The sequence below is a fragment of the Epinephelus lanceolatus genome, chromosome 7 (assembly GCF_041903045.1).
Source record: "Epinephelus lanceolatus isolate andai-2023 chromosome 7, ASM4190304v1, whole genome shotgun sequence".
Lineage (NCBI taxonomy): Eukaryota > Metazoa > Chordata > Actinopteri > Perciformes > Serranidae > Epinephelus > Epinephelus lanceolatus.
Window position 1 is genome coordinate 9,589,997 of NC_135740.1, and position 27,596 is coordinate 9,617,592.

The 27,596-nt window shown below is 38.7% G+C and overlaps 2 protein-coding genes across 2 annotated transcripts in view; both read right to left on the bottom strand.

The window, feature by feature from the left end:
* The window catches only part of fmr1 (fragile X messenger ribonucleoprotein 1), a 29,862-nt gene extending 25,275 nt beyond the window's left edge, over window positions 1-4,587 (bottom strand). The window contains exons 1-3 of the mRNA XM_033632818.2: window positions 4,151-4,587; window positions 922-974; window positions 717-810 (exon numbers count right to left, since the gene is read on the bottom strand). Of these exons, the coding sequence (XP_033488709.1) occupies window positions 717-810; window positions 922-974; window positions 4,151-4,201 (198 nt within the window). The 5' untranslated portion in view covers window positions 4,202-4,587. The remainder of the gene's footprint in view (window positions 1-716; window positions 811-921; window positions 975-4,150) is intronic.
* A 2,386-nt stretch (window positions 4,588-6,973) lies between these two features.
* rab33a (RAB33A, member RAS oncogene family) lies at window positions 6,974-27,140 on the bottom strand. Its single transcript, XM_033633683.2, has 5 exons — window positions 26,896-27,140; window positions 22,233-22,788; window positions 15,393-15,533; window positions 13,011-13,091; window positions 6,974-12,920 (listed from the first exon to the last, which is right to left on the bottom strand). The coding sequence occupies exons 2-5, from the start codon at window positions 22,623-22,625 to the stop codon at window positions 12,696-12,698; spliced, it is 840 nt and encodes a 279-aa protein (XP_033489574.1). The 5' UTR covers window positions 22,626-22,788; window positions 26,896-27,140; the 3' UTR covers window positions 6,974-12,695.
* Between the last annotated feature and the right edge of the window lie 456 nt (window positions 27,141-27,596).

Here is a 27,596-nt window from a genome sequence, read left to right on the forward strand (position 1 = left end):
AAACCTGAGATGATTATAACATCTGGAACAGAATACACAAATTCAGTGCACAGATTAACTGATGTGGGCTGATTTCTTATTCAGTCATTTTAAAAAGCAGACTTTAAGTACTAAGGACACTTGATGCCATATAAACATAGTACAAAAGAAAAAATAAATTATTTACTTGTATAACCATTATGAAATGAACGAATGCACTTTCTGGGATGATTTTTGAGAACGCGGGTGATTACACCATTATACCTCAAGATCATAGTTTTTTTATTATTATTTCAATTTAACAAAAAGCTATACAGACTTACAATTAGGGTTACTGGCATTCATTTAAAAAACAACAACAACGAAAAACAACTGAAACAAAGACAGAAAAAAAATGCTGATTCAAAGCATAATCGCCAATGCGTTGCATTTTATTATCCCTTTTTATTTCCACATCCTACTCGAGGCTTTCCTTATGATCACAGGTGCATGTTTACTTATTCCTATAATGAACAACATAAACTGCAGGAAGATTAAAAAAAATCAGAGTTCAACCTCTTATTTCTGGTTTGAAAATCTCTAAAATGGAAAACAATAAGCCTAACGAATCAACAGAATTTTATTCTACAGCATTTCTTCTCTTGCACTCCAACTGGACTGTCTCTGCTTTCTACATAAACCACATCTAATGTTCATATTCTGAGACAGTGAAAGTGAAAGTATTGAATCAGTCCCACCTCGACCTCATCACTCTCATTTATCTCCTTGCAGAACCCTGTTGGTGGAGGAAAACGCACGTCCTGAAATGGGATTTGACGCTCTGGCTGCCAGCTGGGACAGAGGAACACATACACATTTACAAAGGTAAGTGTGAATTTCTTCACCGGCAAAAGGTAACATTTTACAGTATATTATATTTGGTGTTGTATGCACGTCACTCACTTGTTTTCAAATGCCACAGTGACTGATCCTTCGTGAACATCCTTCACAAAGGCCTACAAGAATCACAGAGGATAAATAACAAATGTTAGAATAACCAGGGTTTGACATTCCTGTTTAAATAGTCAACGCAGCTTTTTACTGGCATCAAGCATGCAAACGGGTTACAGTTCTGCTACCAAACCCTGACCCAAGCCCAAAGCTCAATGCAACACAACAGTCAAAATTCTTCTCTTTGGGCTTGAGTCAGGTTTGGCTCTCTCTCTCTGATTGTACACACAGTCTGCGTCCATGTGTGTCAAGTACTGCAAGTAGGACATGCAATGCCTAGAAGGAAAAGAGAGAAACAGCGTGCCTACTCTATGGTTTGCTTTAGCCTGACAAGATAATGGTCAGCAATGCATAAAAAGAAGCAAAGATTTCCAAAAGGACAGGTTCACAAAATCTCCAATGACTCAGGAAAAGCTTTTCTACTGCACTAACATGACCTGCTTGACCCTTGGCCATGCCTGTACAAAACTCCTTACACACTTGTGACTTAAAGGGAGACAATTTAGTTTGATATTATAAACTAAACTACTATTAACAGATAAGGTAGGTGGTTTAGTATGAGATGCTTTAGTGGTGTGCTGGCAATAATGTGCCACGTGTGGTGTAACTGCCGCTAAAGACGTTAAGAGAAATGGCTAACTGTTTTTTATTTAAAAGCAACAGTTGTGGAGCTCTGAGAAGTTAAACCATTTATTGGTTTTATTAGTATTAATTTAAGGGATTTTGGAACATAATCAGCTTCCCTTTCTTTCCACAGAAGCTAACTATAAATTGCCCACATCACAGGAGGATTTACTGCAAGAAAAAGTGGAGAGAATGTCTTCTTAGAGCAGGAGACACTTTTTATATGAAACAATAAAATTCAACTGAAAAAAAAAATGCATTTATTGCAAACTACCTGCCTCATTCGTGAAATTATGAGTCTTGTACCACTCTGTTTCTTAAAGACAAATTTGAACATTACCGTAATGCCAGAGACATGACTATCCTTCGTTAGGTAACAACAATAACTAAACACTCATTCATCACTAACAGACAATATAACAACTTGTTGACAAATGGTTAAGTCGACTAAAACTAACACAATCACTCACAAATAAAAAGTAAAACTCTTTCAGCTGCGTTCAGGTCCAAAGCTGTTCTGTTCATCAACAAACACCTCCCACCTATCTGGCTCTAATAAAACCTGTACACGTGCCAAATTTACCACTTCTGGGATTAGCATCCTGGACCCAGGAATCCACTTTCCTGTCAAATGAACTACTGTACAGTACAAGTGTGGCGGAGTGAGAAACACAGCTCTGTATCCCACAGCTCCATGTAGAAGGTGGGGATTTAGGACATGTAAGAAGTGAGTGACCTATTCCACAGGTCACAGCTAAAAACATTGAATCTCAACGCAGAGCACCAGAGCACATGAACAATAGTCCAAGAAAGCTATCTAGCTTATGATATTGACATTATACTTATTTCAAGAGTGCCTTTGTCATTTCAATGAACAAACTCAGAGACTGGCTCAAAGCTTGTGAATGCACCTTTGCATCACAGCCCTCATCAGTATTTTTTCCAGCAATCCAAATACAGTAGAATTAAATGAAAACAAAATGGCTGCTCAAGCAGCAAAGGTTGAGCAGTTGGCAAAGTGATGATGAAAAGTGCATTTTTTAAGGGAACCTACTCTGAAAATTGCCTTTTAGTGTTACAATTTAATTTCAACTATAATACCACCTGCCAAACCATAAAACTGATTTCAAATAGTATGCCAAAAAACACATCAAACACATCTCTGCATGTAAAAAACTATGTCTGGCCAGTGCCACGCCCAACTAAGAGACAAAGTCCATCCACTGTTGATGTCGCCACCTATAACTTGTCTAAAGCCAAAGAAAGTCCAAAGTGTAAACTTTTTCTTTACACAATTTAGCTGGCACTGAATGCAGCATGAGAGTCCATAATGAACATTGCTACAGTGTAGTGCAGGTTGGCAGGATGGTTTGCAGGCCGACTCAACACTCATTAAGTCTCAAAATGCTCTCTGATGATGTTACTGCACATTCCATTATTCCTTACGCTGGGTTGGTAATAACATGGCCTCTACTTCTAGAAAGATTGCAATGCTTTAAAAGCAATCAATAATTAACCTTATTAATTGTGCAACCAAACTAGTAGAGCTACTGTTGATCTACATCTTTACATACTGGTCTGCTACCCACTGTCGAACTTGAAGCAGACAGACAGCGGATGGGAGCTGGTGCTATTTCATTTACTGTTACCATCTCTCTTAGATCTACTAAAGATACATTCACGTGAATGCATCAGTTATATGGGTGATCATTTTCCTTCCTTCTGTCTTTCCTACAGCATTTCTTTTTGTAATGAGTAACATTCTTATCACTTCAGTTACTTCAGTGTGATCTATTTCAAAACGTTTTTTAAGTCATACGATTTTTTTCATTGTGGTACAGCTTATGTTACTATGATGAATGATTTAAGTGCTTTTTCAAACGCATATCATAAGATCAACACCTGTATATCAACATCTACCAGCACGACTCAACCCCTACCTTGAAACAGACACACTCCTAGCAGACTCCTTGTAGTATAACATCATCAGTCAATGTATTAACGTTACCCCCCAAACTCCTGTTTGACCTACTTGTTCACTCTCGTCTTCAGAATAATCCCCCAAATCTCAGCAGCCTTCATAAAACAAAAGGTACCTGCTCACCAGGTAAACATACAGGCAAAGTAAAACAGCACCCAAATTTGCTTCTGTTATCCTGAATTAAGTTAGCTGTTAACGTTACTTTGAAAACCACAAATCATGAACGAAATTTAGAACTCGTGCCTCTGCGACCAACCCCTGCCCATCACTTTACAGGTGACAATCACCTACGATAATTACATTGGCTTGGCGACGTCATTATCGTGAATAAATCAAAAATGTAGCTAGCAGCACTCAGGTTACAGCAGCATCTTCACGTTAGCTTTGTTTACAGATTTTCAGCCTCCACGTCCCGGTGGAGGCTGGACAGCAGCACTGAGGCCCGGACATACAAGCAGGTATCTCTCCGCTAACGGTCGTCCGGCTAATGTTATACACTTTCATGTAAGTGAGCCAAACGTTTGCTCGTGGTGGAGCAGCTGAGAGGACAAAGCTCGGCAAAAGTCACCAACTTACCTTATAAAAGGCCCCACTTGTTCCCCTCACTTCCACGACTAGTTCATCCATGACGCAAGTTACTGCAGCTCGCTAGCTAGCTAACTACCGTTAGCGACGTTAGTAGCTAGCTAGCTAGCTGGCTAGCCTGACGCTAGCCAAAGCAGAGCTTGCTATCGTTGGCTTCGCTAGTTAGCCGAAATAGCCTGCCAGTTGGATGCGAGAAGAGGCCACAGTAAATGTGTGTGACCGTAATGTTGTTTCCCGTTTTGCACCGTCTATGAATCTTGCGTTTGTTTCTTGCAGATTTGCAATTCCGGATGTATGATAAATCAGAGGCGAGTTATGTAGCAGGCTGTGTTAGCTTGTACTAGCTAGTTATGTTAATGTGTGATTAGTGGTGGAGCAGCTACTGCTGGTTGCATCTCTCCATGTGACGTCTCCGCGTTCTTCCTCTGCTGAAATCTGAGGATGGTTGCACTCACCGAAGCCTATTGCTGCTCTCCACAGGTAATAGATAGGAATGTCTACAGAGCAGGATATTTCATCTTAATAAAAATGACTATTGTGTTTATCCTGTAATGAACCCAAATCCTTCTTGTCAACATCAATCAGACCAGACAGTATTATTCCAGCATTATCCCAATCACTGACTCCCAGAGCCAAGACTTCTGTAAGGGGGTCCAGTGAGATCTTCCCCCGAGATTTTTTATTTTATTTTTTATGATAAGCTCTATTTTTTTATTTTATTTTCCAGATTAATCATGAATTATGATGTTTAAAATATTAGTAGTCATTAGTAATCAGTAATGAGTAGAAACAGAATACCTTGCAACTGCTACCATTAAAATATAGAAAATGTAAGGTACTTTTACTTGAATATTTCCATTTTATCCTACTTTATACTTACACTTCTCTACATCTCAGAGGGAAATATAGTACTTTTTATTTCACTACATTTATTTGTTTACTTTAGTTACTTTAAAGGCTTATGTTATTAATACAAAATAATCAACTAATAAATGATTATGTCTAATTGTAGATAAAATTACCCAGAAGTATATAAAGCATTTAAAATGAGCTCCACCTTTACCAGCTGCAACATTAACGTGATTACCGGTGTGCTCTCTCTCTTGCACGTAATCACACAAAATGTGCGGCTTGGATGACACCGAGGACCCAAAACCTGCGTTTTTGACCTGCAATATCTTGTTATTTTATTCTTATTTTTTTCTAAATGCTATTATTGATAGGCCTATCTTTAAAAAATAAATATACAGGCTATTTCTAGGGCTATTATTAAAACATTTGGGGCTGAAGCCTTGGACACCCAGGCCTAACAACACTGATGAGGCAAATACTGAAATACTGATTTGTTCTTTTCTTTGGCTGATTTTTATCTATCTATCTATCTATCTATCTATCTATCTATCTATCTGTTCTCAGAGACACAGATAGATACATGCACATTCATCAGCATCACTGTAAATATGGTAGTGTTAGCCAAAAGACTCATTTTCAACAGTTGTTCTTTGGCCAGATGTTAAATCAGCCATTAAAACAACAATAAAAGACACACATGTAACAACAGAACTGGAGAAAGCAAAACATAAACTGGATTAAGAGCTTAGAGGAGTAAGGTAAGCATCATACAAAGTAGGTCATGTAAAATGGAGGCAGGTAATACAATTAACAGACAATTGGGTTGTCTTGTCATGATCTTTGGTTTCTTCCACTGTGGAGAACAAATGGTACCAAAGCCCTGCAAGAAACATTTTCTGTTCATAAGATAATCAGTTATCAGTTTAATTTCTCACACCTGCTTTAGACACTTTGGACACTTCAACTATGATGAGTTTGTCAGTGCTCAGATTTTCCTACATCTTTTCGTATTTTCAGCCTTCTTCGCAACTTTTTGACAGGCTATTAAAATCACTTGTGCTCTGTTTCCTATCAGTTGTCCGTCTCTTGATAGCAGACTCGCTAAACCACATAATCCACTCCAAGAATGTTCCCCCACACAATGGGCCTTTCTGGAATATCTCAACATAACTAAATTTATAACATGCCTCAAAACCCCCAAATTTGAATATCTTACCATATTCTCTAAGATGTCATGGCACACATTTTAAGACGTATTCAAAGACATCTGTAGATGCAGTTTGTCTCAGTAATGTTCTTTCACTGGTTGATCCAGAGGGTCAGTAAGACAAAGAAAATAATAATTTAATGAAAGGTTACCTCTCTGATCTCCTCACACACACAACATTCAGCTGCACTCATCTGCTACACCCATTAATGGACACATGATCAGCTTGAGAACTTAATTTTCTTGCCAAAGACAAGAAACAAGCCACATGTTTGGAGACAGAGATGAAAAGGTGGCGACGAACAGTGAGACTGATGCAGAAAGTGTGATATAGGAAGGCAGAGGAGGAAATTGAAATTATTAGGGGTCACTGAAATAAGGAAGAACTGACAGTGAGATATGAGACAGGCATGGAAGGACTTAAAGGGATAAACTATAGAAAGATTAGGACAGAAATAGAACAAAAGGGCAGGAGAAACAGAGTGACAAATGAAGGGTGAAATAAGATACAGGGCAGAGAGAAAAGAGAACGGAAAAACAGACATGAAATCTGAAGTTCCTGTGTGGGAGGGAAACCAGCTCTAACAGTAAATATCAGGACACATGGCCAAAACAGACATGTAACCGAAAACTTCATCATGTTAATGCTTAGGGGGGTCATAATCTCAAAAGTTGACCGACGTTTAAGGATTCAGAGATAAGTTTAGCGCAGAACGATTGAACTGGTCTCCAAAGAATGAGGATCTGAGTCAAGAGAAGCTTCTTCAGCAGTTTTATCAGAAGTCCCTTTGTGAGATTGTAACAACGACAATGTTACATATGAAACATATAGAAGAAGACAATCTGATACAGTCCAAAACAATAACAAACTCACAGCCAGAAAACATTGTCATCTCAGATTTCACAATTATCATAAAATGATGACAACATCATAAAATCAAGTAACACCACTCTTAAGGCTTTTGTTAAAGGAGTAACTTGGTATTTTGACTTTCTATCTGAAATGGTTTGTAGTGTTGACTAGGTAGTATGTACTGCGTTATGAGGATGAGAGTGCGAATCCCCGTCGGCAAGCATCCATCGTGCTGAAGAGTTGTTGAGTAAGGGCTGCTGCTCTGTAGCTGACTGACCTCAAACTTCTGTGGTGTCACATTAAGCAAGCAAACAAAAATGTATCCATTTTAACTCCATGTTATGTAGATTAACTGTTATCCATAAAAATGGCAATAAAAATAGAGTCTAGCTATGGAGTTTAGACCTGCGTCAATCACGCAGGTTGCTACAGATGGCCTCCTGGCACTGAACCCAGCCCCTTACAAAATAGGCGTTTGAAAAAACTTAACCTTAAAACTGAAAGTTGAGGAATAATATAAAAGCAGATAAAAACTCTTTTTAGTCGATAAAATTTAAAATTTGACTTGACTTTAACTTGGCTTTTATGTACATTTTATATTTTCTGATGGGATTCATGGTGATCATTTTAAGGTCCAGTGTGTAGGATTTAGTGGCATCTAGTGGTGAAATTGCAGATTGCAACCAACTGAAACTTCTCCCGTGTGCCAAGTCTATAGGAGAATTATGGTGGCCGATGTGAAAATGCAAATGGCCCTATCTGCAGCCAGTGTTTGATTTGTCCGTTCTGGGCCACTGTAGAAACAATATGACGAATTACATGGAAGAGGACCCACTTTGTATGTAGATATAAATGGTTCATTCTAAGGTAAGGGAAACAAAATGGTTCTTAGTTTCAGCTGATTATACACAAATGAGAATATAGTTAGAAATATTACGTTACATTTCTGCCAATATATTTCCTGAAATCCTACACACTGGACCTATTTCATCATTCCATTTTTACAAAATTATTTCTGCAGTTAATCTTTCTTTTTCTCTGTTTTTTTTTTCTCATTCTATTTTTGCACCATTGCGCTCAATGTGACACCATAGACCTCCTCCTGTGGAGGGGAAAGGAAATGTCTCCACATACATTAGTAAATATTACATTATTAGAATTTTTACCAAGGGGTAAAGGGGTTAAAATGATCTTGAAATCAATGACAGGACAGTTTAAGTGAAAGCTGAAAATAGCTAGCTCACAATCTAGCCTGCACCAGGACTATTATATACATTACCTAATGGTTATGTGTATAACAGTTGCCAAAGGTAATGCATATAGCCAATGTTCTCTGACTGAGGGAAACCCTGCTGATGTGTTGTACCCTGTAGCACTACAACAACCTCTTATTTTTATTACTGATTTATCTCACAACTATTTTAATCAATGAATCAGTTAAATGTTTGGTGTATAAAATGTGAAAAATAGTGAAAAATGCCAATCACATTTTTGCAAAGCCCAAGTTGACTTATTTAAATGCCTTATTTTGCCATTTTGCCTGACCAACAGTTAAAGACACAAAGATGTTCAGTTTACTGTCATATAAGACCAAGGAAAACATGTGAGAAGCTGAAACCAGAGAAAATTTTGGCATATTTGCTTGAAAAATCAATGAATCCATTATCAAAATAGTTCAAGGTTAATTTTCTGTCATTTGCTCTCTAGGACCATCAACAATTCATCAAGGTTATGATCTGATTTCACAAGGTCCCATTCCCCACATGGACATTTTTTAATGGCACATATAGGACCCTTTTCAACATTGTGAATTTTTGCAGATAAACAAAAATACCAGGGTAAATTCCAAAATGTCAAGGCATGCCTTTCAGAACAAACATGGGTTATTAAAAAAGGCAACAAAAAAAAAACCTGCACCCCCTCCCTACCAAAAAAATACCCAATATTAATAATAACAACAAAAATAATAAATAAAATAAAATACAAACAAACGAAAAAGCAAAAGATAACAAATAAAACATTGTATGTACAGTACAAGGAAACGGGAAGGCAAGCAAGCACACTGTACATTTGTATTCTTAACTTTTAGATCTGGATGAAATACAAATTGGACATGATTTCAAATGTTTGAAAAACAAAACTTAAGATGGAGCTTAATGTAATATATTAAATCATCACTATAATTATGAGTCATAAATGACATTAAAGACTAACTGTTTACTACCTTTCTTTTTCTCCTTCAGTCACTTGAAACCAAATGTTATTTTCTTCAGATCTGGAGAGAAAACAGGCACGTTCTTCTTTTTCCCCACAGCACATTTTTCTTCTTATTAGGCTAGTGCAGTCAGTAACTTCATTAGCCTGGTTATGCTAACTCAATGTTAAACAGAGCCAGACATATGTTAACAGGTAAAGACTTGTAGGGTATACCTGCCCTTTCCCGTACTATGTGCTGGGATATGACCCAGCCCCCCCCCACAACCCTGAACAGTACAAGCAGTTCAGAAAATGGATGAATGAATGTTATCCTATTTTTCATGAGTTCTTTTGCCCAGCTTTTGTTTCAGCTATGGCTCTGGGTTCCATGCCACAGATTTCTCCATACATAAACTAAGAATGACTAGAAATTTTCCTGGTACTTTACAGTAATGCTATTTTATTCACCTGTGACGGCTGCTTGATCCTGCTACCTCTGATACAAACATGTTTGAAATTCAAGAATGTCTGAATAAAAATCAACAAAACCTGATACAGCTGAGACAATAGCCGTATGGATTTCATTAACTTCATCTTCACAGTGTTTAGGTTGCTCAGTGGGATATTAATTAGGTCATCAGACTGTCAGCTTGGAGGGAACACTGGTCTGAAATGCTCACTGATCTGAATTTTTTACATATGGCATCCAAGTACATTAATAGGATTGCAAAAGTAGGCTACAGTGTTAAAATAGGGTAAGATATGGTGAAAGTGCTGCCGTAGCAAAGTGACAGCATTATGGTCAGACTTGTGAATTGATGCCTTATTACAAATGCTCCATAGCTTCAACACTGAGTCATGTACAGTGTTCTTTCATCCACAACCCAGCTGGAGCTCTCTAAATGTAAAACACTCTGCATCTCTGTGCACATTAAATAATGAATATGGCTTTCTACAATGTTTCATGCAGCCTGTGTCATCATGGACTCATTCCCTTATACAGACACCAAGCTTAAAAGTCACTCATACTGTACCATACACCTGGGCTCAGGATGTGTCGCAGTATAAATATATCCAGTATCTATACAGGGGTCACAGTTTTCTAAGATGTTTCCTGTCCTCTCCAAGACTGGAGGCAGTGATATTGATGAGGAGAGCACATTGTTGAAGACAGACTGAAGGAAATCTCAGAACAATGTTTTGGGAGATTCAGTGAAGCCGGCCATCTCAGTCACCAGAAGAAAATGTTGGCATTGTAAGTTTCTGCAAACCACAAATACGTTACATTTCAACATTTCATAAGTGACGTAGTTTATAAGCTGACTGTGTCATCAGGAGATGAAGGGAATGGTGGATGGCTTGACACTTAGGTAAGATGCCTGCAAAATGCTTGCCAAGCTGCAGACCACTGTTTGACACCAACAAAACCAGTTGTTTTTTAGCAAATCATCTGTTTAGCCACTAAACGTAGGTGTTTTTTAGTGACCCCTCCCTGTTTTTCCATCAGGGACAGTGACACAAAAAGCGGTTGTTTTTTACCGAGGTATCAACAGCTTCTTCAGCCTTGACTGTACCATCAAAACCAGTTTTTAAGCCCCAACATGATCTTTACTTAACTAAAACTAATGTTTTTTGGTTTTTTTTGCCTAAACCATAGACTGTAAAATGAATGGACGTAGCTGCCGTGATGTCATCCATTGGTTGTGGACTCCCGTTTTGAAGCCTCGAGTTTGGCTTTCAAGCTGTTTCGACAGTTTGCAGAAATGCACAATGGCAACATTTTTTTCTGGCAATTGGGTTGAGCCAGTGGATATCCAGGCCAAGACTTCCTCTTTCATGCACCGGCCATTTCATCTATTCTCTATCTGCATATGAATACAGATAGATTTCTTAAAAAAGCTAATAAAAAGCTAAATCTTCATCAGACGATAGCTGCTGGGTTCAGAGATTGTATTTAGGCCAGTGCATTCCGCCTCTCCGCACAAACTGTTAACCTGCAAGCAACTAAAGCTTGCTCAAACATGATTGGTCAATACTACTCCAGAATGTTTCTGATACCAAAATCTTGTACTGTTACCTACAGATTCTGCATACACATGCAGATATATGTCTATACATAGTAAACAGAAGGCCTTTATTTTAAATAATGGTCATTACTGAGTATGGAATTGCTGTGGCTGACTGGCTGACTGGCTGTCTTGAGGTCACAAATGGCAAAGACTGGGTGTTTTTAAATTTGCACACAAAGGGAAAGCTGGATAAGCCACTTTGCCAGAGGGTAAGCATAGAGAAGATATGTTTACATCAGGATTAGATGAGAAAAGGGAGCCTTGCCTTGACGGCCCTTCTTTGTAGGAGAGTGCATTTCTCCTGCATAAGGGTAAGAGGATCTTACAGCCTCTAAATCAATATGTGACATACTGCCTGACAACCTCTAAATGCTCTGTTTTCAGGAAACCTTGTTGTCAAGGTCTTCCTGTGTAGGTCCTTTGAGCTCACCTACACTTTCCCCCCGTATTTCAGCCATAGTTTGTTTGAGAGGTGTTTTCTCATTTTTCCTATGTATTCGTGATCTCACAGTAATTTTAAGTCAACTTGTGAAGGACTGACCCAGATAGATAACAGGTACATTAAGATTCTGAGACAAAAAGAGTCTCATTCAATCTCTCAAGTACTTAGCCACTTAGGAGGCAAGAGAGTGTTTGGTTGTTTGTACAAACCAAGATCATCTCAAGCAATTAAAATACTTAAAACCTCTCTGCTACTTTTGCCTGAATGAGTTCTTGAAACCAAGACAGATGCAGCTTTTTAAGGCAGTAGAGAAGGGTTGTGAAATCTGTGTTCAGCTAGGATGTGGATGAAATCAATATGAATAAGGCAGCAAAAATAAGACTGCTCTAATATGTTGCCTCAGAATGTTCCTGATAGTAATGGCTGTCATAAACACCAAACCAGGGCAGGAAACAACAGCCTCTTACATCAAGACTGTTTGTTGTAGATCCCCAAATGACTCATCTCCTGTGTTTGCCTGTTCACTGGGCATACTGAATGTACACTGTTTCTGTCTATATTTTATTAAATTGGACGAATTTACACTACACTATGCTGCAGTTTAAAGACAACATCGTCTCATTTCTGAATTGTTAATAAATCTCTTTGTCCTCTTTACTCTCCATCCTCACCCCTAATCCCTATCCTCATCCTTGAGAACAAGAATATCGATGATGTTTCAGTCCCCTTGAAAAACGTTGCTCTTAGTGTCAGCCTCAACCCCCCCATTCCTTCTCCTAAACCAGGAAAGTTGCACTTAATTTAAAAGACTCTTGTTGTAACCTCACTCTCCTATCATCCCTCTCCTCCTGTTCCTTGACATGTACAGCTACTCTTCTCTCTTCCCCTTCCATTATGCCTCCCACTTCTCCTTTTCCTCAACACGGACAATTACTCTTTGTTTCAGTCTCTTGTGTGAGCCGGACTCTCCCATCCTCTCTCTCCACGTCTCTGTAGAGGAGGGATTTCTGGGCTTTCAGACGGCAGGCCAGAGACATGAAGATGGAGTCAACGTTCTGACTCTCCCTCGGGTCTTTGGCTGACGTCTCAAACAGCAGCATGTTGTGGGAGTCGGCAAACTTCAACGCCGTGTTGGAGGGCACCTGGGAAAGCACAGATGTTTGATTGTAAACCCCAATTAAATCTAAGGCAGTAAATATATTGTATTGTGGCCTTCACTTGCGTACACTCACCTGTATTTGGTCCACAAGGTCGCACTTGTTTCCCACCAGGACTCGAGGTACTGATGCCGAGACCCGATGGCCATTACACTCCTGAAACACAACAGAATATGGTTTTATAAACCTTATAAACTGTAGACATGTTTATGTGATATGTGACAATAAATATATGCAGCTATTGCTCTTAGCTGTAATTATGAGGAATTTATGACAACTACTATATTTACAACTTGTTGAAAAGATCTTATCAGTTCCAAAATGGCTGTGATTCAGGGGTGTCACTTTTTATTTGAAATTCAAACTATGGTACAAAACTAGAACAAAGTCAATTGCCAGCAATATCACTTTTGACGTCAGAGTTCAAAGGACCCATCTGAAAATGGCCATGCTAGTTGTTCCCTTGCTAAAATTTAGCCTTTGGAGTATCATTTAACCCCCTTCCCCACAAACTGCCAACATGCTTGGTACCAATGCCGTAGATTAGTCTAGTTTCACAAGACAGTTGCGTGCCACAGCCTCTCGAAGACAGTAATGTCAGCCTCCAGTTATTTTCACCAGGGGGCAGTGGGTTGGGCAGCGTTTATATTAGGGTGGCCTGGCCTCCCCTTAGGGCGTCACTGTTGCCTCCATGTCGACATGGATTTGTCAGCAGCTGGCACTTTCCATTGCATCTTTGTATTATTTGGCAACAATTCTGCAAAATGAACTACAATGCTTGGCAAATGATTATTAGTTAAAATAAATTATTGCATTTTTATTTGCTGCATTTATGTTGTGAAAAATGCCAGATATATGTATCAACTGTTTTATAAAAGCAATAAGACACTTGAGGTTCAAGACACAACCCCCTTGGCTGTTCTACAGTTACTGTAAACCAAGGCCTCTCGTGGCTTATTGTTTAATCCAGCTAGTTACAGTGCCTCTGCAACCAGTTGAAGTTGCATGTGGTCTAGGGGTGTCACTTTTATTTGAAATTCAAACTATGGTGTGACCTGGGAAGAAAACAAAATATCCGTCCATAATTATTATCATATCAGTGGTGGGTGTTGGTTAATTAGTTAGTCAAAACACAGAGCCCATGCCCAGTTGTCCACAGCAAATTCGGCTATATATATAAATATATACATATATATATATATATACTTTTATTAATCCCCCTGAGGGGAAATTTTTTTCACTCTGTTGTCATTAACACACAGGTCCGAAATACACACACATGCACAAACAGGACCTATACATGCACAAAGTGGAGAGATGTCAGAGTGAGGGGGCTGCCTTGGACAGGCGCCTCGAGCAGTTGGGGGGTTCGGTGCCTTGCTCAAGGGCACCGCCATTGCCATTCTCTTTCCTAACGCAATGACAGGGAAACTAGCTCTCATAATGACCACACAATCATGACATTAAACATGTAAAAACAGTCATGTGTAAACATTTTGGATTCAGTATCATAAATGGGAAAGTCATGATAAAGGCCAGGCCATTTGCTGTCTTTTCAATGTGACTGCCTCAGAGTAGCGTTACCACAACAACAAAACATAAGTCACCTGATAGCGTGTGACTCAAGCGAAGGCTAACAGAATCAAATTTACAATGTAATATTACATTAAAGACACTATAAACTGTGTTGATGTCATTTTGACTCGTCATAGCAGGAAAAGCACAGGTTTAGCTGGTAACATTAACTATGACTCACTTCCCAGTAGGACCATAGTAAGCCACATGCACAATACCAGATAAGGATCCAGAAAGCGGCAAAATAAATGGAATGCAGCTGTTAATTACCATTATTAATAACAGCTGTTCTTTTATTGTCAAAATGTCTTTCATGAAAAAATGACTGTATAACTGGTGCAGCTGCTGTTGCTTTCACTGCAACCACTACTGCTATCACTATGGCAGCAGCAGTGGCTATTGATAAGTAGCCACAAGAACCACTTGCTACTACTAGTCTGACCAATTACTAACACATCTTATAGCCTAGTCATTTTATTAATATTACTACTGCTGATCTAACTTACAGTAACCAAAGACTGACCATTTTTCATATTAACTGAAGGAATAGTAGTAGTAGGGCACACTGGGAAGAGTTTTCCTACATACACAACAACTTTGAATAATCCATTTTCTAAGTGAATCCACAGGGCACCTCTTAGTTGGCTTGCTCACAGCAGTGGTTAGAATTCATAGAAGCAAACCATGTTTTGTGACAGAAACATCACAGTGTCGACCCACAGTTAATAAATAGTCTTGGGGATGAACCAATGGGAACACCAGAAACTGTGAGATGCTGCTTATTAGGTAGTGCTTGTGAGAAAGATATGGGTAGTGCTCCATCAACCCTTACTACACTGACTTAGACTAGTTGTATCACAATATAATGAGTCAGTTACCAACCTCTATCCATGTCTGTAGGTTGCGGAAGGAAGCCATCTTGGTGACATCGTACACAAAGACCACAGCATGAACATTGCGGTAGTAGTGTTCCACCATGGATTTACGAAATCGCTCCTGGCCTGCTGTGTCCCATACCTGCACCTGTGGAGATAGACATGATCAGACTGTGTTTAATATGACTGGGGAAAAAGTGTATGGTTTGATTTTGTGGTTTTCAGAATATCCAGGCTCGTCATAAACATGTCATGTCGCAGCAGAGTGACAGAATCCAGACACCCAAACTTATTACGTTGGAAAATCTCAGTAAACTAGAAAAGAACTCCAAATATGAATCTGTCTACAATGAGCTGTCTAAGCCTTTAAGAGCTTACAAGAACCCGTACATGGCACTGTACCACACCAACAGGAGAGAGTGTTCACATAGTCCTGTCTATAGGGTCTCAGGAGAGCACTGCTCTACAGCACTGTGGGCTTTTCTGCTAAATTATAAACTACAAACTTAACAAATTGCCATTATTATTACTAGTTGTTCTAATATTATCGTGTATCACACTTCTGCCTGTGGTTGGTGCAGGTGGTGTTGCCATACTCCAACAGAAGCTGTTGCTCAACTGCTGTTGGTACAACCAGTGTCAAACACTGTACTGTCTATGTCGTTACTTTCACATGTATCAAGAAGTGGAAAACTATAATGTAATATGAGTGTAATGTAGGCTTTATCACTGTCAACTGTTATAGTGTTTGTAAAGTGTTGGTATGTGATAAAAAAAAAGTCATTAGAGTGATAGTATAGCACGTCATGTAAAAAGTCAATAAATTGTGTATGTCCTTTAAAGATAGTGAAAAAAATCTGTATTCACTTTTCCTGTTCAGCCTTCAATCATACTCTGGCTCCTTAAAATGGCACTCAAAAATGTTTTGTTTAAAAATGCTCTAAAATGGTCTGTTTAGCTTTAAAGTCTCTGAAGATTTGTCTTGGGGAGAACTGTCCCCACACCCGCCTGGAGGGTTGGGTCACAGAACATGAAGACTGAAAATGGTCCCCCCTCACCCACCAATGATAACTACGTGATTAGGGCCCTGCTCTGTGCTGTATACATTTGATGTACACCAAAATAAATGTAATGCCAAATACCCAACTGTAGGTTTAAATTGCCACAATGTACGCAGGCTGGGTAGCCAAGTTTATAAAATGTGTGTGTTATGCACTGCCATGGGCAAAAACGTCAAATAACTGACTGCATTTTGTACTGCCTGTTCTCAGTTTACTTCATACTTTGAGGAAATGTGTCAGATCACACCAGGACTCACATGCCAATATGTGTAATGGGGACGCAGGGGACACGTTGTGTGCCAAGAACATGTGCCGTTGTCCCCCCCGGTAGAAACATGAAAGTAGCAGAGGACTTTGCCATAATAACTTGTTTGGTGACACGTGACTATTATGATTTGCGAAATTCAGATGAAGGGCAGAAGGTGATAAATCCATACTAAGTTAAGTGGATATAGTAACTACATAAAAGGGCTGGATGATCCTTCAGTTCTCACATCTATAAAATGGGGATAAGATGTCATGATTTACAGCTGTATGTGCCAATCAGTGTGCTGTGATCAGTGGCACTGATGAGTGCAATGGATGACTGTTTGGGCGGGAACTTGACACTGTTGAGATCGTTACCCTGCAGACTGATTCTGAATGACGTCACAAGCACAAGATGGCAGCAGCCGTATCTGAGATATTTTGTACACCTTCAGCTGTTTCTCCATGACTTTTTTTTCCACTCCTTACCTTTACATCCTATTATTTTTTGGGCATTAAAATGGCAGCTATGACGATAACACCCTAAATTGATGCAGAAAATCAATGCATAAAAAATCACCAAAAGGAGAAAATGAAGTGTCAGACACTCAAAATTTTCTGGCAGAAAAGCCCCCCCGTTTTATATGTGTCATATGATCCCACCCCCCAAACACACACACACACACACACACACACACCATCTATCCCTCAGCCAGCACACCTGTGCACCATGTGGAGCTGCTCTAAAGCCATGTAATTTCATAATTGCAGCATTTGATGGTCCAGATTTAACCAGATGGACAAGGAGGAAGTGAGCTTTATTTTCCTGCACAACAGAAGTACTGATAAAGATTTCACCTAAAAATAAAATTCAGCCACATCAGAATCAGACAGAGTAAAAATGAGTAATGGCTCATGCTAGGTCATATATACCGTACTCTATATTGTGCTGTCAGCTTGCTGAATGTCTCTGTGTAATCAGTAGCACTTTGTGTATCAACATGGACATCTCCCAACACTCAGCCCAGGCCAATAATGAAAAAGCACCAGTGAATTATCATTTGAAAGAACAAGCCTGGCTATTTAGCATCAGATGTTGGATGCTGCATTTAACACAGCTGGTAACATCATAGCTTAGTCCACGATGAACACTGTGTGCCCCATAATTTGACAGCAAGTTCAGGAAACTGATAATGCACAAAACATATCTTAGATAATGATAAGGCTTCTATATATTTTATATAGAGAGAATGTCTTTTTAAGTGACATGAAATAAATGGCAAAATTAAGTCAAATATAGACAAAATCATTGTAATATCTCTGCTTGTGAACTGAAGTCTGCCTGCCAATAATGATGAATCTTAAACTTGAGAATCATTATTTTGACACCTTGCTCTGTAATCTATACTTAGTGCTCTGCTATTTTTAGTCCTCTGCTGCTCATAGCATTTGTCGTTGCCAATCTGTGTGCTACTTTTATTCACCTGTCAGAGGACAGGAGAGGAAAAACAGTTACCCAGCTAGAGTAGATCTATGTACATTTAGTTTAATATATGATGATGACGATGATGATGAATTCTTCTATTGTATAATTATCCTGTTATATGTAAACTGTGAGTGAAATTTGACTTGTGCTGTTATGCAGTTGGTTCATAACCTGTTTTAAAGCCCTACTGCGCCAGTGAAGTAGCATAGTTTTTAATCCAAAAATAAAAAAATTATCCACTGCAGAAGTCATAAAATCACCATCTGGATGACACAAGAGTTTAGCTGCCTGTATCAGCTGAGGCAATAAATGATCCTGGAGCCTGCTGGATTTAAAACACCTGCCTGCTTGTAAACCTTCAGTTCTTACAGTACAACCACCAGTACTGACAAGATAAATTCCTCACTCAGAAGTGCCTATCTCTAAATACATACGGTACTCCAGCTTGTTGTTAACAGCCCTTGAAGCTGCAGTGTTAAACAACACGAAAACAGAATAATCAACACACTGACAAATATAATACTATTAAAGGCCCTGCTGTAGTGGGGCGAAAAGTTTTCAGTTTGTCCTAAGAACTTCTGGGATCATTACATGAAAAGGACACACTCCCATGGCCAGTGGTAGTGGTAGGTGGGTGTACTGCTATTTAGATGGGTGGGTTCCTAAGGGGGAAGTGGGTATACTCTCCTATATATGCCAATGGCTTTATAGTAGTTCTTCTGTGCAAGCAGAATTGTCTGCTGCATTAAAGGTGAGAAGGTCTGGGACCATATCCACAACAAGATAAATGAACAGTAGGCATTAAGATATTTTGCCTAAAGGATAAGCCAATTATTTTCTTAGAATACATTTTTTAAGGAGTATTAAGAAGAAGACGCTGCCTGCACTTCCAGCAACTACAGTAGAGCTGCAACAATTAATCGATTGATCAATTATTTGTCAGCTCTTAAATTAATTGCCAACTAATTTGATAATCAGTTAATTGGTTACGTTCATTTAACAAAAAAAGTTAAAATCCTCTGATTCCAGCTTCATGTAAATATTTGCTTGTCTCCTGTCCTCTATGACAGTACACTGACTATCTTTGAGCAGTGGACAAAACAAGACATTTGATGACATCATCTTGAGCTTTGGTAAGCACTGGTCATTGATGATGATATTGCTATTTTCTGACATTTCATAACTGAACAACAAATCAATTAATGGAGAAAAATAATTGACAGACTAATCGACAGTGGAAATAATTGTTAGCTATAGCTCTAAACTACAGCAAAAGGGGTTAATTAATTGAGCAGGCTTCATCTAGATAACAAAATCTTTGCTTATTGCTCCACCTTGATGTATTCACCAGCATTACCTCACCACTTATGAAGGCAGAAACAGAGCCAGGTGCTAAAACAATGAACTTACAATGCTCACAATGCTGTATGTGTTTTAAAGAGAATTTCAATGATTCAGACATGCTGACCTAGTGTACAGTGTGTGAGTCAGCATTAGGGGGTATCTGGAGGTTGCAGACAGGCTATTCCACCGAGACAGAGAGGGGGGAAGCGAGCACACGTGTATGTGTGACGTAGCTACCAGCTGAGTGAGGAGGGGAAAGGTATGTACATTATTCAACAGACTAAGAGCTCTCCATAAAAAGCCTTTTATTCAGTCACAGCTCCTTCAAATTAATACATGATGATGTGACTCAGTGTTCAACAAATGAAGACTTGAATCTGATGTTATTTGTCATGATACAACTAGGCTGTTATAGTGTTGCACTAAATTTATGTTGCTACATCTGCCAATGAGTATTGTTAGAAGGATGTTGGAAATCATTAAATTTTAATTAAGCAATTACCAGGATACCATTACAGTACTATAGACTACATTTATAATGCTGTTGGTTGCACCTGTGTGGAATTTGTTAGGAAATGATATGATATGATATGATATGATTTGGGGTTGTAAGTTGTAAACTTTTGGGGCTTTTCCCAAACATAGGGAGTCTGAAGGCATGAGATGTGTTTCCCATTTACAGTAGCTACATGCACTAAATTCAAGCCATCTGAGATAATAGAATGTCTAAAAATCTCAACATCATTTGGAGAAAAACACAATAGTTGGCATGGAAAACACATCCTCCTGTAGCGCCTACATCCCATTTTCTATCTAACTGTTGTCCAACTGTCTTCATCATTCTGAAACAAAACATAGCAATGTTGAGGATGACTCATTTTCAGTCATCTTAAGAGGCAAAAAATTCTTGATGTAACTATTTTTTAGTTAGATAACATAGGTAGGGCAGAAATTAGGCGTAAACAGCTATACTTATCTTGAAATTTGTTTTTGTTATACTACACTGGAGTAGAGATTAGAGAATTAGTGTACAAATCTGCTACATCTGAATCCATGCTGTAATAATCTGGGCTGCTCTAACTCTCCAATAATGCCAAGTAAATGTGGCCCCTAATACTCTGAATGACACAAAGTTGACGGTATTCTAAAAACCTTGAAAGATTTGAGGCTTTTCAGAGAACATTCAGAGCTCCTCCTGAATCAGTGATGCTTGAGCTGGACAGGGGCCCTAAAACATACCTGTAATAAGGGCTGCAACCATCAATTATTTTCATTCCTGATTCATCTGCTACCTTCTCAATTAAGGCCATTAAGTCTGAGAAATGTCTAAAAATAGTGCCATCACAGCTTCCCTGAGTCCAAGGGGACATCTATAAGTTGCTTTTGTTGTCCAACCCACAGTCTAATACCCAAAGATGTTTACTTTACCATCATAACACAAAGAATAGCAGCATATGTTAACAACCGAAGAACCAGGTGATGTTTTAGCATTTCCTTGAAAACTTGTTCATAAAGAATGGATGATGAATGGACTATCAAAATAGCTTCAGATTAATTTTCCAGTCCTGTTGTCAGAAGAAAATGTTGGCATTGTACATTTCTACAAACCATGGATAGGTTACATTTGTGCATTTCATATGAGTCATATCAATGTTTCTTAAGTGCCCTTAAATATGAACTGACATTGTCATCAGGAGGTGGAGGGGATGGTGGATGGTGTGACACCTACACAAGACGCCTGCCAAACTGCAGACCAGTATTCAAGACCAACAAACAACAAAACCAGTTGTTTTTCAGCGTTTCCAGCAGCTTTTTAGCCACCAAATGTGAATGTTTTTTCATGACCTATTGCTGTGTTTCCATTGAGGGTAGTGCCAATTAAATGGTTGTGTTTTTTTTTTACCAAGACGTGACTGCACATCCAGCCTGCATAGTGTTATTAAAATAGGGTTTTGTTTTTTGAAGCCAAAACATGATCTTTTCCTAACCTTAACCAAGTGATTTTTGTGCCTAAACCTAACCGCAGTGTTGTTGAAATGTAAATGTAAAAATGTTTTAATGTGTCCACCACATAATAACACATGTAGGCTACATATCCATGGTTTGCAGAAATGTACAATAACAAGATTTATTCTGGCAACTGGGTTGACATTTTCTGTCACTAATAGATTAATCCACTAAACCTTTCAAATCTTCCCAGGATTTAATTGTTAATTGTTTTATTGTTATTTAATTTCATTTGAATGGATTTAATTGTTTTCTAAGTAACAAAGGTTAAAAGGTTTGCCAGGATCAGCTGAGATTTAATTAACACAACAAAAACATGTAACATTGAAACATCTGATGTCAAACTTGTACACTCATATTCTTTTTTTCCTCAAACAACCATTGGACTATACAAAAGACATTCATTGTTTTGTCTTCCTTTCAGCTACAAGGACGCACAAAACCAGTGTTGTCAAAACGTGTTACATTTCTCCAGCATGTGAAATGACATTTTGAATTGAAAAATATCCCTAAAGAAAAGTGCTGTGATATTTATTCTGTGGTTTTGTGGGGATAAAATGAAAGAATAGGCCCTGTGTGATCCACTGGCAGACTTTGAGCTGCAGCTGATCAACAAAAAGAAAAGAGGAGGGGGAGGAAGAGGAGGAGGGGAGGGAGTGAGGAAACACCACTGATGAACATCCAGCCCTTCTGTTGCTTTTACCTTGATAGTCTCCCCTTCAATCTCCACCGCCTTCTCCCTGAAATCCACGCCGATAGTAGCTTCGGTCTTGTCGGGGAAGCTTCCCCCCGTGAAGCGGAAGGTGAGGCAGGTCTTCCCCACGTTGGAGTCCCCGATGACGATGATCTTAAAGATCCGCGTCTGGATGCTCAGCTCCAGAGAGGAGGTGCTCAGATCCACGGAGGATGTGATGCTCGGGGCGGGATCGTTGCTGCTGCTGGCTCGGCTCCGGCTGGCTCTGTGTAAATCCATGGAGGATGTCAGGATGGTCACATTGTCGTCCGCTCGGTTCCTTCGAGTGATTACTTTCCCACCTCCGACACCTCCTCCGCCGCCCGGGGCTCGGGTCTCCTCCTCCGGAGAATCGTTGGTCATTGTGCCGGAGGAGGCGATGCGCAAATCGGTGTGCGTGTGTGGAGAGGAGAGGGGGTGGACGGATGGATGGATGAGTGAAGGGAGGGGAAAGGAGGAGGGAGGAAGGAGGAGACCAGAGATGCAACAATACCAACGATGCTCTCCTTCAGCAGCTGAGTGTGGCCTTAAAGGGAGAAGCATTGTAAAAGAGAAAAATCAGTTTATGTAGAGTGAGTTTTATTTGTGTAGATGATAATAAATATAATATCAAAGCAATTTAAAATCATTATTTTATGAACTCCACATGAAAAAAATATGCTATAAGGGACAATAAAGTACCCATAGAAATCAAAGCAAATATTACAGTGATACAATGGGAGGGCCAAAGTGCCTTAGATCACCATAAACTCACCACCGACTCACACAGATATATAAATCTCTACAGAAATATGTAGAGTAATTTTATATAAGTATCATAAAAAAAAAAATTAAGTGCAATAAGGTCATTATTTTAGCACTCCTGTGTCCATCAGGCACACTAACAGTGGTAAAAAGTAATTGAGTATAATTACTCAAGTGCCATAGGCTAATAGATATCATTTTGAGGCACTTGTATGTCATTTGAACAGGAGAGACTGTGTATGGTTGTAACAGCACCACCATCTCCAAAAAGGGAGACGCATGAGTCATGTAATAAATTTATTATATGACCACCTCCTTCCTGACCCTCACTGTGAAATTCCATCGCTGTGTGAAGAAATATACAGATTTTACAGCCAAAACACAGATTGGATTAGTAATGATACTGATGAAAATAGAATTATGTAACTTGCATAAGGTTAGAGAATATTGTCTTAGGCAAATTGTGAGTCATTTAATTAAACCTTCTTGCTGCTACAGCAAGTTAAAATGGCTGAAAGGGGCGGGGATGGTTGTATTACAACTAACTGCTTCTTGTGTATGTGCACACCTACTAAAGTTTGCATCACATGAGGTGAAGCAAAGAAAGACAGTAAGGCCTGCTGCCATATAATACTCTGCCATGTGACACTGAGCAGATGCTGCACAAAATGACAGAACTTTAGCAAAAGAGGATCAACACAGCTGCTCTGTCTGGTTGTCACAGCAGTCAGAAAGTCTTGGATGTCTTGACTAGTGAAGTACTAAACATCTTACGGGTACAGATTAGCATGTTAGGTATTGGTTATTAGTCTATGTATAATTTTTTTATGTGTATTTTTATAATTGTGTAATTTTTAATTCACCATTCTTATTTTTACAAATGACCCTTGTAATAGGGCAGGTTGTAATAATGGAGCTCCTTGTGTTTCACATCAGTTAATGAATTCTGTGCTGTAGTTGGAGAAGCTGAAAACATTGATATTTGTAGTAGAAAAATAAGGGTAATTTGTGCCAAAATTTGACAGCTCTAACACAAAAATTCAGCAAATTATAGGTGCTGATATATATATATATATATATAAAAAAAGTTATAACCACACCTGGTCTCCCCTATTTTAATCTTACGCTACTTTATTCTTCTACTCCATTGCATTTCAGAGGGAAATATTGTCCTTTCTACTCCACTGTATTTATCCAAAAGCTATAATAACTAGTTACTTTTCAGATTAAGAAAAAACATGATGAGCTTATAAATAAAATGCTGTGAAGATCAAAGCAAAAGGTTTCATCCTTTTTCGGTTAAAATGAAACTTAACAGTGTTGTTGGGACCCTTGCCACCTTTCAGATCTATGAGATGTTTGCATTTCCACCAAATAATGATTCCTCCTCCAGACTTCTACACTGACTTCATTAAAAATATGAAAAATTGAAGTCCAAAAAACGAATGCAAACTAGTGTAGCAGGACTTTGTTTTTTTCTCTCCTGTCCAGTTAATCATTACACAATGCAAGTCAACTTTGGTGCATCAGTATTTACAAAATAATAATGTTATAGGATATAAGCTAGTTATGGAGGTCAAGTATTAAAAACTGATCCATCAGTCCTTTAGGCGTGATGTTCCTGAAACCTCTGAAATCACCCATAGAAGATTCTTACTCCAGATAAATAAAAAATATCCAAAGAGTTTATTTTTAACTATATTTCAGCTGATAATGGTAAAACATTAATGTGACTGTGGCTATTAGTGAGGGTTTTAACAGAGAGAGAAAGTGAAACAGATTTTCTCACACTATCCAGTCATGTGATCTGAGCAGCTGGTCATATTATCACATTCCATAAACCAACATGGCCGTAATGCAAGGGATTGCAGTGTCATCAGGAGGCCTGATTAGGTTGTTCACTAAAGTACAAAGAGAAAAAAAACATAATGCATATGTTTTTTTCCAATAACAGCTGAGGAGTTTCTTGCACAGTTCCCTGACAGGATTTGTTTGTCCATTCTTATTTTATTTTATTTTTAGTCCAAGCAGGTGTAGTGATGCAGAATCAATACCAGCTTGTCTGCCTGGCGACAGAGTGGGCTGCTGGGTAAAAGTGAATAAGAACTATAGAGGTCAAACAGCATATAGGGCTAACACATAATCTTATTAACATCTTATGTTAGGTTGTGCTGAGCAGGTATAAAAGAAGGAGGACAACTACAGCTGAACCCAGAATGAATGACCTCCTAATATCTAGATTATGAAGAGTGTTTGCCAGTGTGAGTTGGCTCATGAATGATGAACTCATTCTGCCGCTCAAAAGACAGCTATAAACATGAGTCTTACATGCAAGTCTTGTAGATTTTAAGAGGAATTTACACAAAGTGACTGTTGGCATGCAAATGTCTGGAGTCAAACATCTGAATTATGAGTTATTCTTGGTTATAAAAGCAGCACAAAGTCTGTAAGGCTGTAATTTAATTAAATGATAATGTGCTTACAATTAATTTTGGGAAATAATTAGTTCCATGTAATGGAATTGCATAAATTAATTACTAAATAAATGTAAATATAATCTGTCAGAGTTACTGGGAAAAAAATATGTAATTAAATTACAGTTACTGATCAAAATGTTGGTGATTACAAAGGGGTTACATCCTAAAATATTATTTTCAGTAAACCTTTTATGCAGAGTTTAACATTCACTATGTTGCTTTGCATCTTTTACCCATGCAGGACTGTCTTCTTTTGGCAAAAATCTGGACAATGTGGGTCACAATACCATCAGTGGTCATATGGCTTACAAGAAGCTGTCTCTGCGTTCTGACAGGCTCCATTCATTTAGCAGTATGAATTCAGTGTTTATGATTGGTCCTCCTGGTTGAATTTGCACCACCTCTTGTCTGCCCATCAAATCTAAATGCATTGCTCTGAGCAACCTGCCTTCAGTGCTGGAATTTCAACAATATTTTACTTCTGCAACCAGAAAAGGGCTCAGACATGACTGTACGGTGTAAAGCTTGTTTATGAGAGGTGACAGTGCAGTCAACACTAAAATGCAAACCACAGGAAACAGATATAGGTAAGTTAATGTGACCACAATCAGTCACATAAGAAAGAAATTAGAAAATAATCTTATATAATAAGTTACATAACTTTGATGAAGTAATTATTATAGTTACATAATCAGTACATTTTTAATAGAGTCACTAGTAATCTGTAACTTATTACATTTTAAAAAAAAACTCTTAGCAACACTGCTCACGATTAAAGTTTAGCTGATGTTTGGCATAATGTTTACGATGTTCAGCATTTTAGATAAGCATGTAAGCACACTACCTTCTGCTGAAAAGCACTGAACACAAAGTACAGCTGAAACTGATGGAAATGCCAATAGTTTTGCAGATATTTGGTCATAAAAATATTGGACTAATTGAACATTTTAACCTGACAATGACAAGAGTAAAAGTGAGAGGATCACCAAAATTAATAGGATTCTTCTACCTCTGACCATGAATATCTGCACAACATTTTGTGGCAATCCACCAAATAGTTGTTGAGATATTTCATCCTCGACTGAAATTGCTGAAAAACTGAAACTGCCTTCACAAGAGCAACACTGCTAGCTCTGCTAAAAATAATATTACAGCTGTAGCATTTGGCAGCTTCCTTCCTTGCAGCTTTCTTCCCACTCTCACTATTAGCATGTTTCTCCTTGTGATCACTATCTAAATGGCACACGGACAATTAGCCTCCACTCTTTTAGTGGTGCAGATTCCATCCATTGTGTTAATATTTGATTATGGGAGATATGTAATGTGGAATCAGACAGCTAATTCATAATGCCTGAAAAGCTGATTTCGGAGGTAAGAAACGCAATGCAAGAAAACAAATCAGTGTTACTTACCGTATGAAATGTAGCTGTGCAAAGTGATGTCATGTGTTAGAGCTGCTTTGCTTCCATTTTGACTAACAACAGCAAAAAAAACAACAACATAAAAAGCACACGCACACACTGACTTGTGCACTCACACAGACTGCACGTGTACACACACTCCCTGTCTGTTGATATCAGACTGAAATGCAGACAGAAATACCAAACACTTGTCCCGTTTTTCCTCTCTAAGTCAATGTCTCTCTTACACACACACACACACACACACACACACACACACACACTGTAACACAGTGACACTCACATATATACACACACAGGCACGCCACTCACTGTGTTGAACAATCCTTCTCACACAGACACAATCTCTTCCTCACAGACATCCACACTGTCTCAAAGACACACACATAATCTCTTTCTCACACACACGCACAACAAACACACACACACTCGTGTTGTGTCGAACAGTCCCAACGTTTGTGTCTCACAAAGCTCCCTTCTTCCTCAGTCAAAGACCTGTTTGTCTGGAGGCGAGGCCAGTGGGACATTCACATTCTGGTGAATACAAACCAACAGTGAAATATAGCATGCATTTACATACATACACACATTTGGATGCATGTGTCCTACACACCAAAATAATGTCTTGGTTTCACACTTTATATGTGGTTCTAGCACTACGAATACGTGTGCCACATCCAGGCATAGGACAA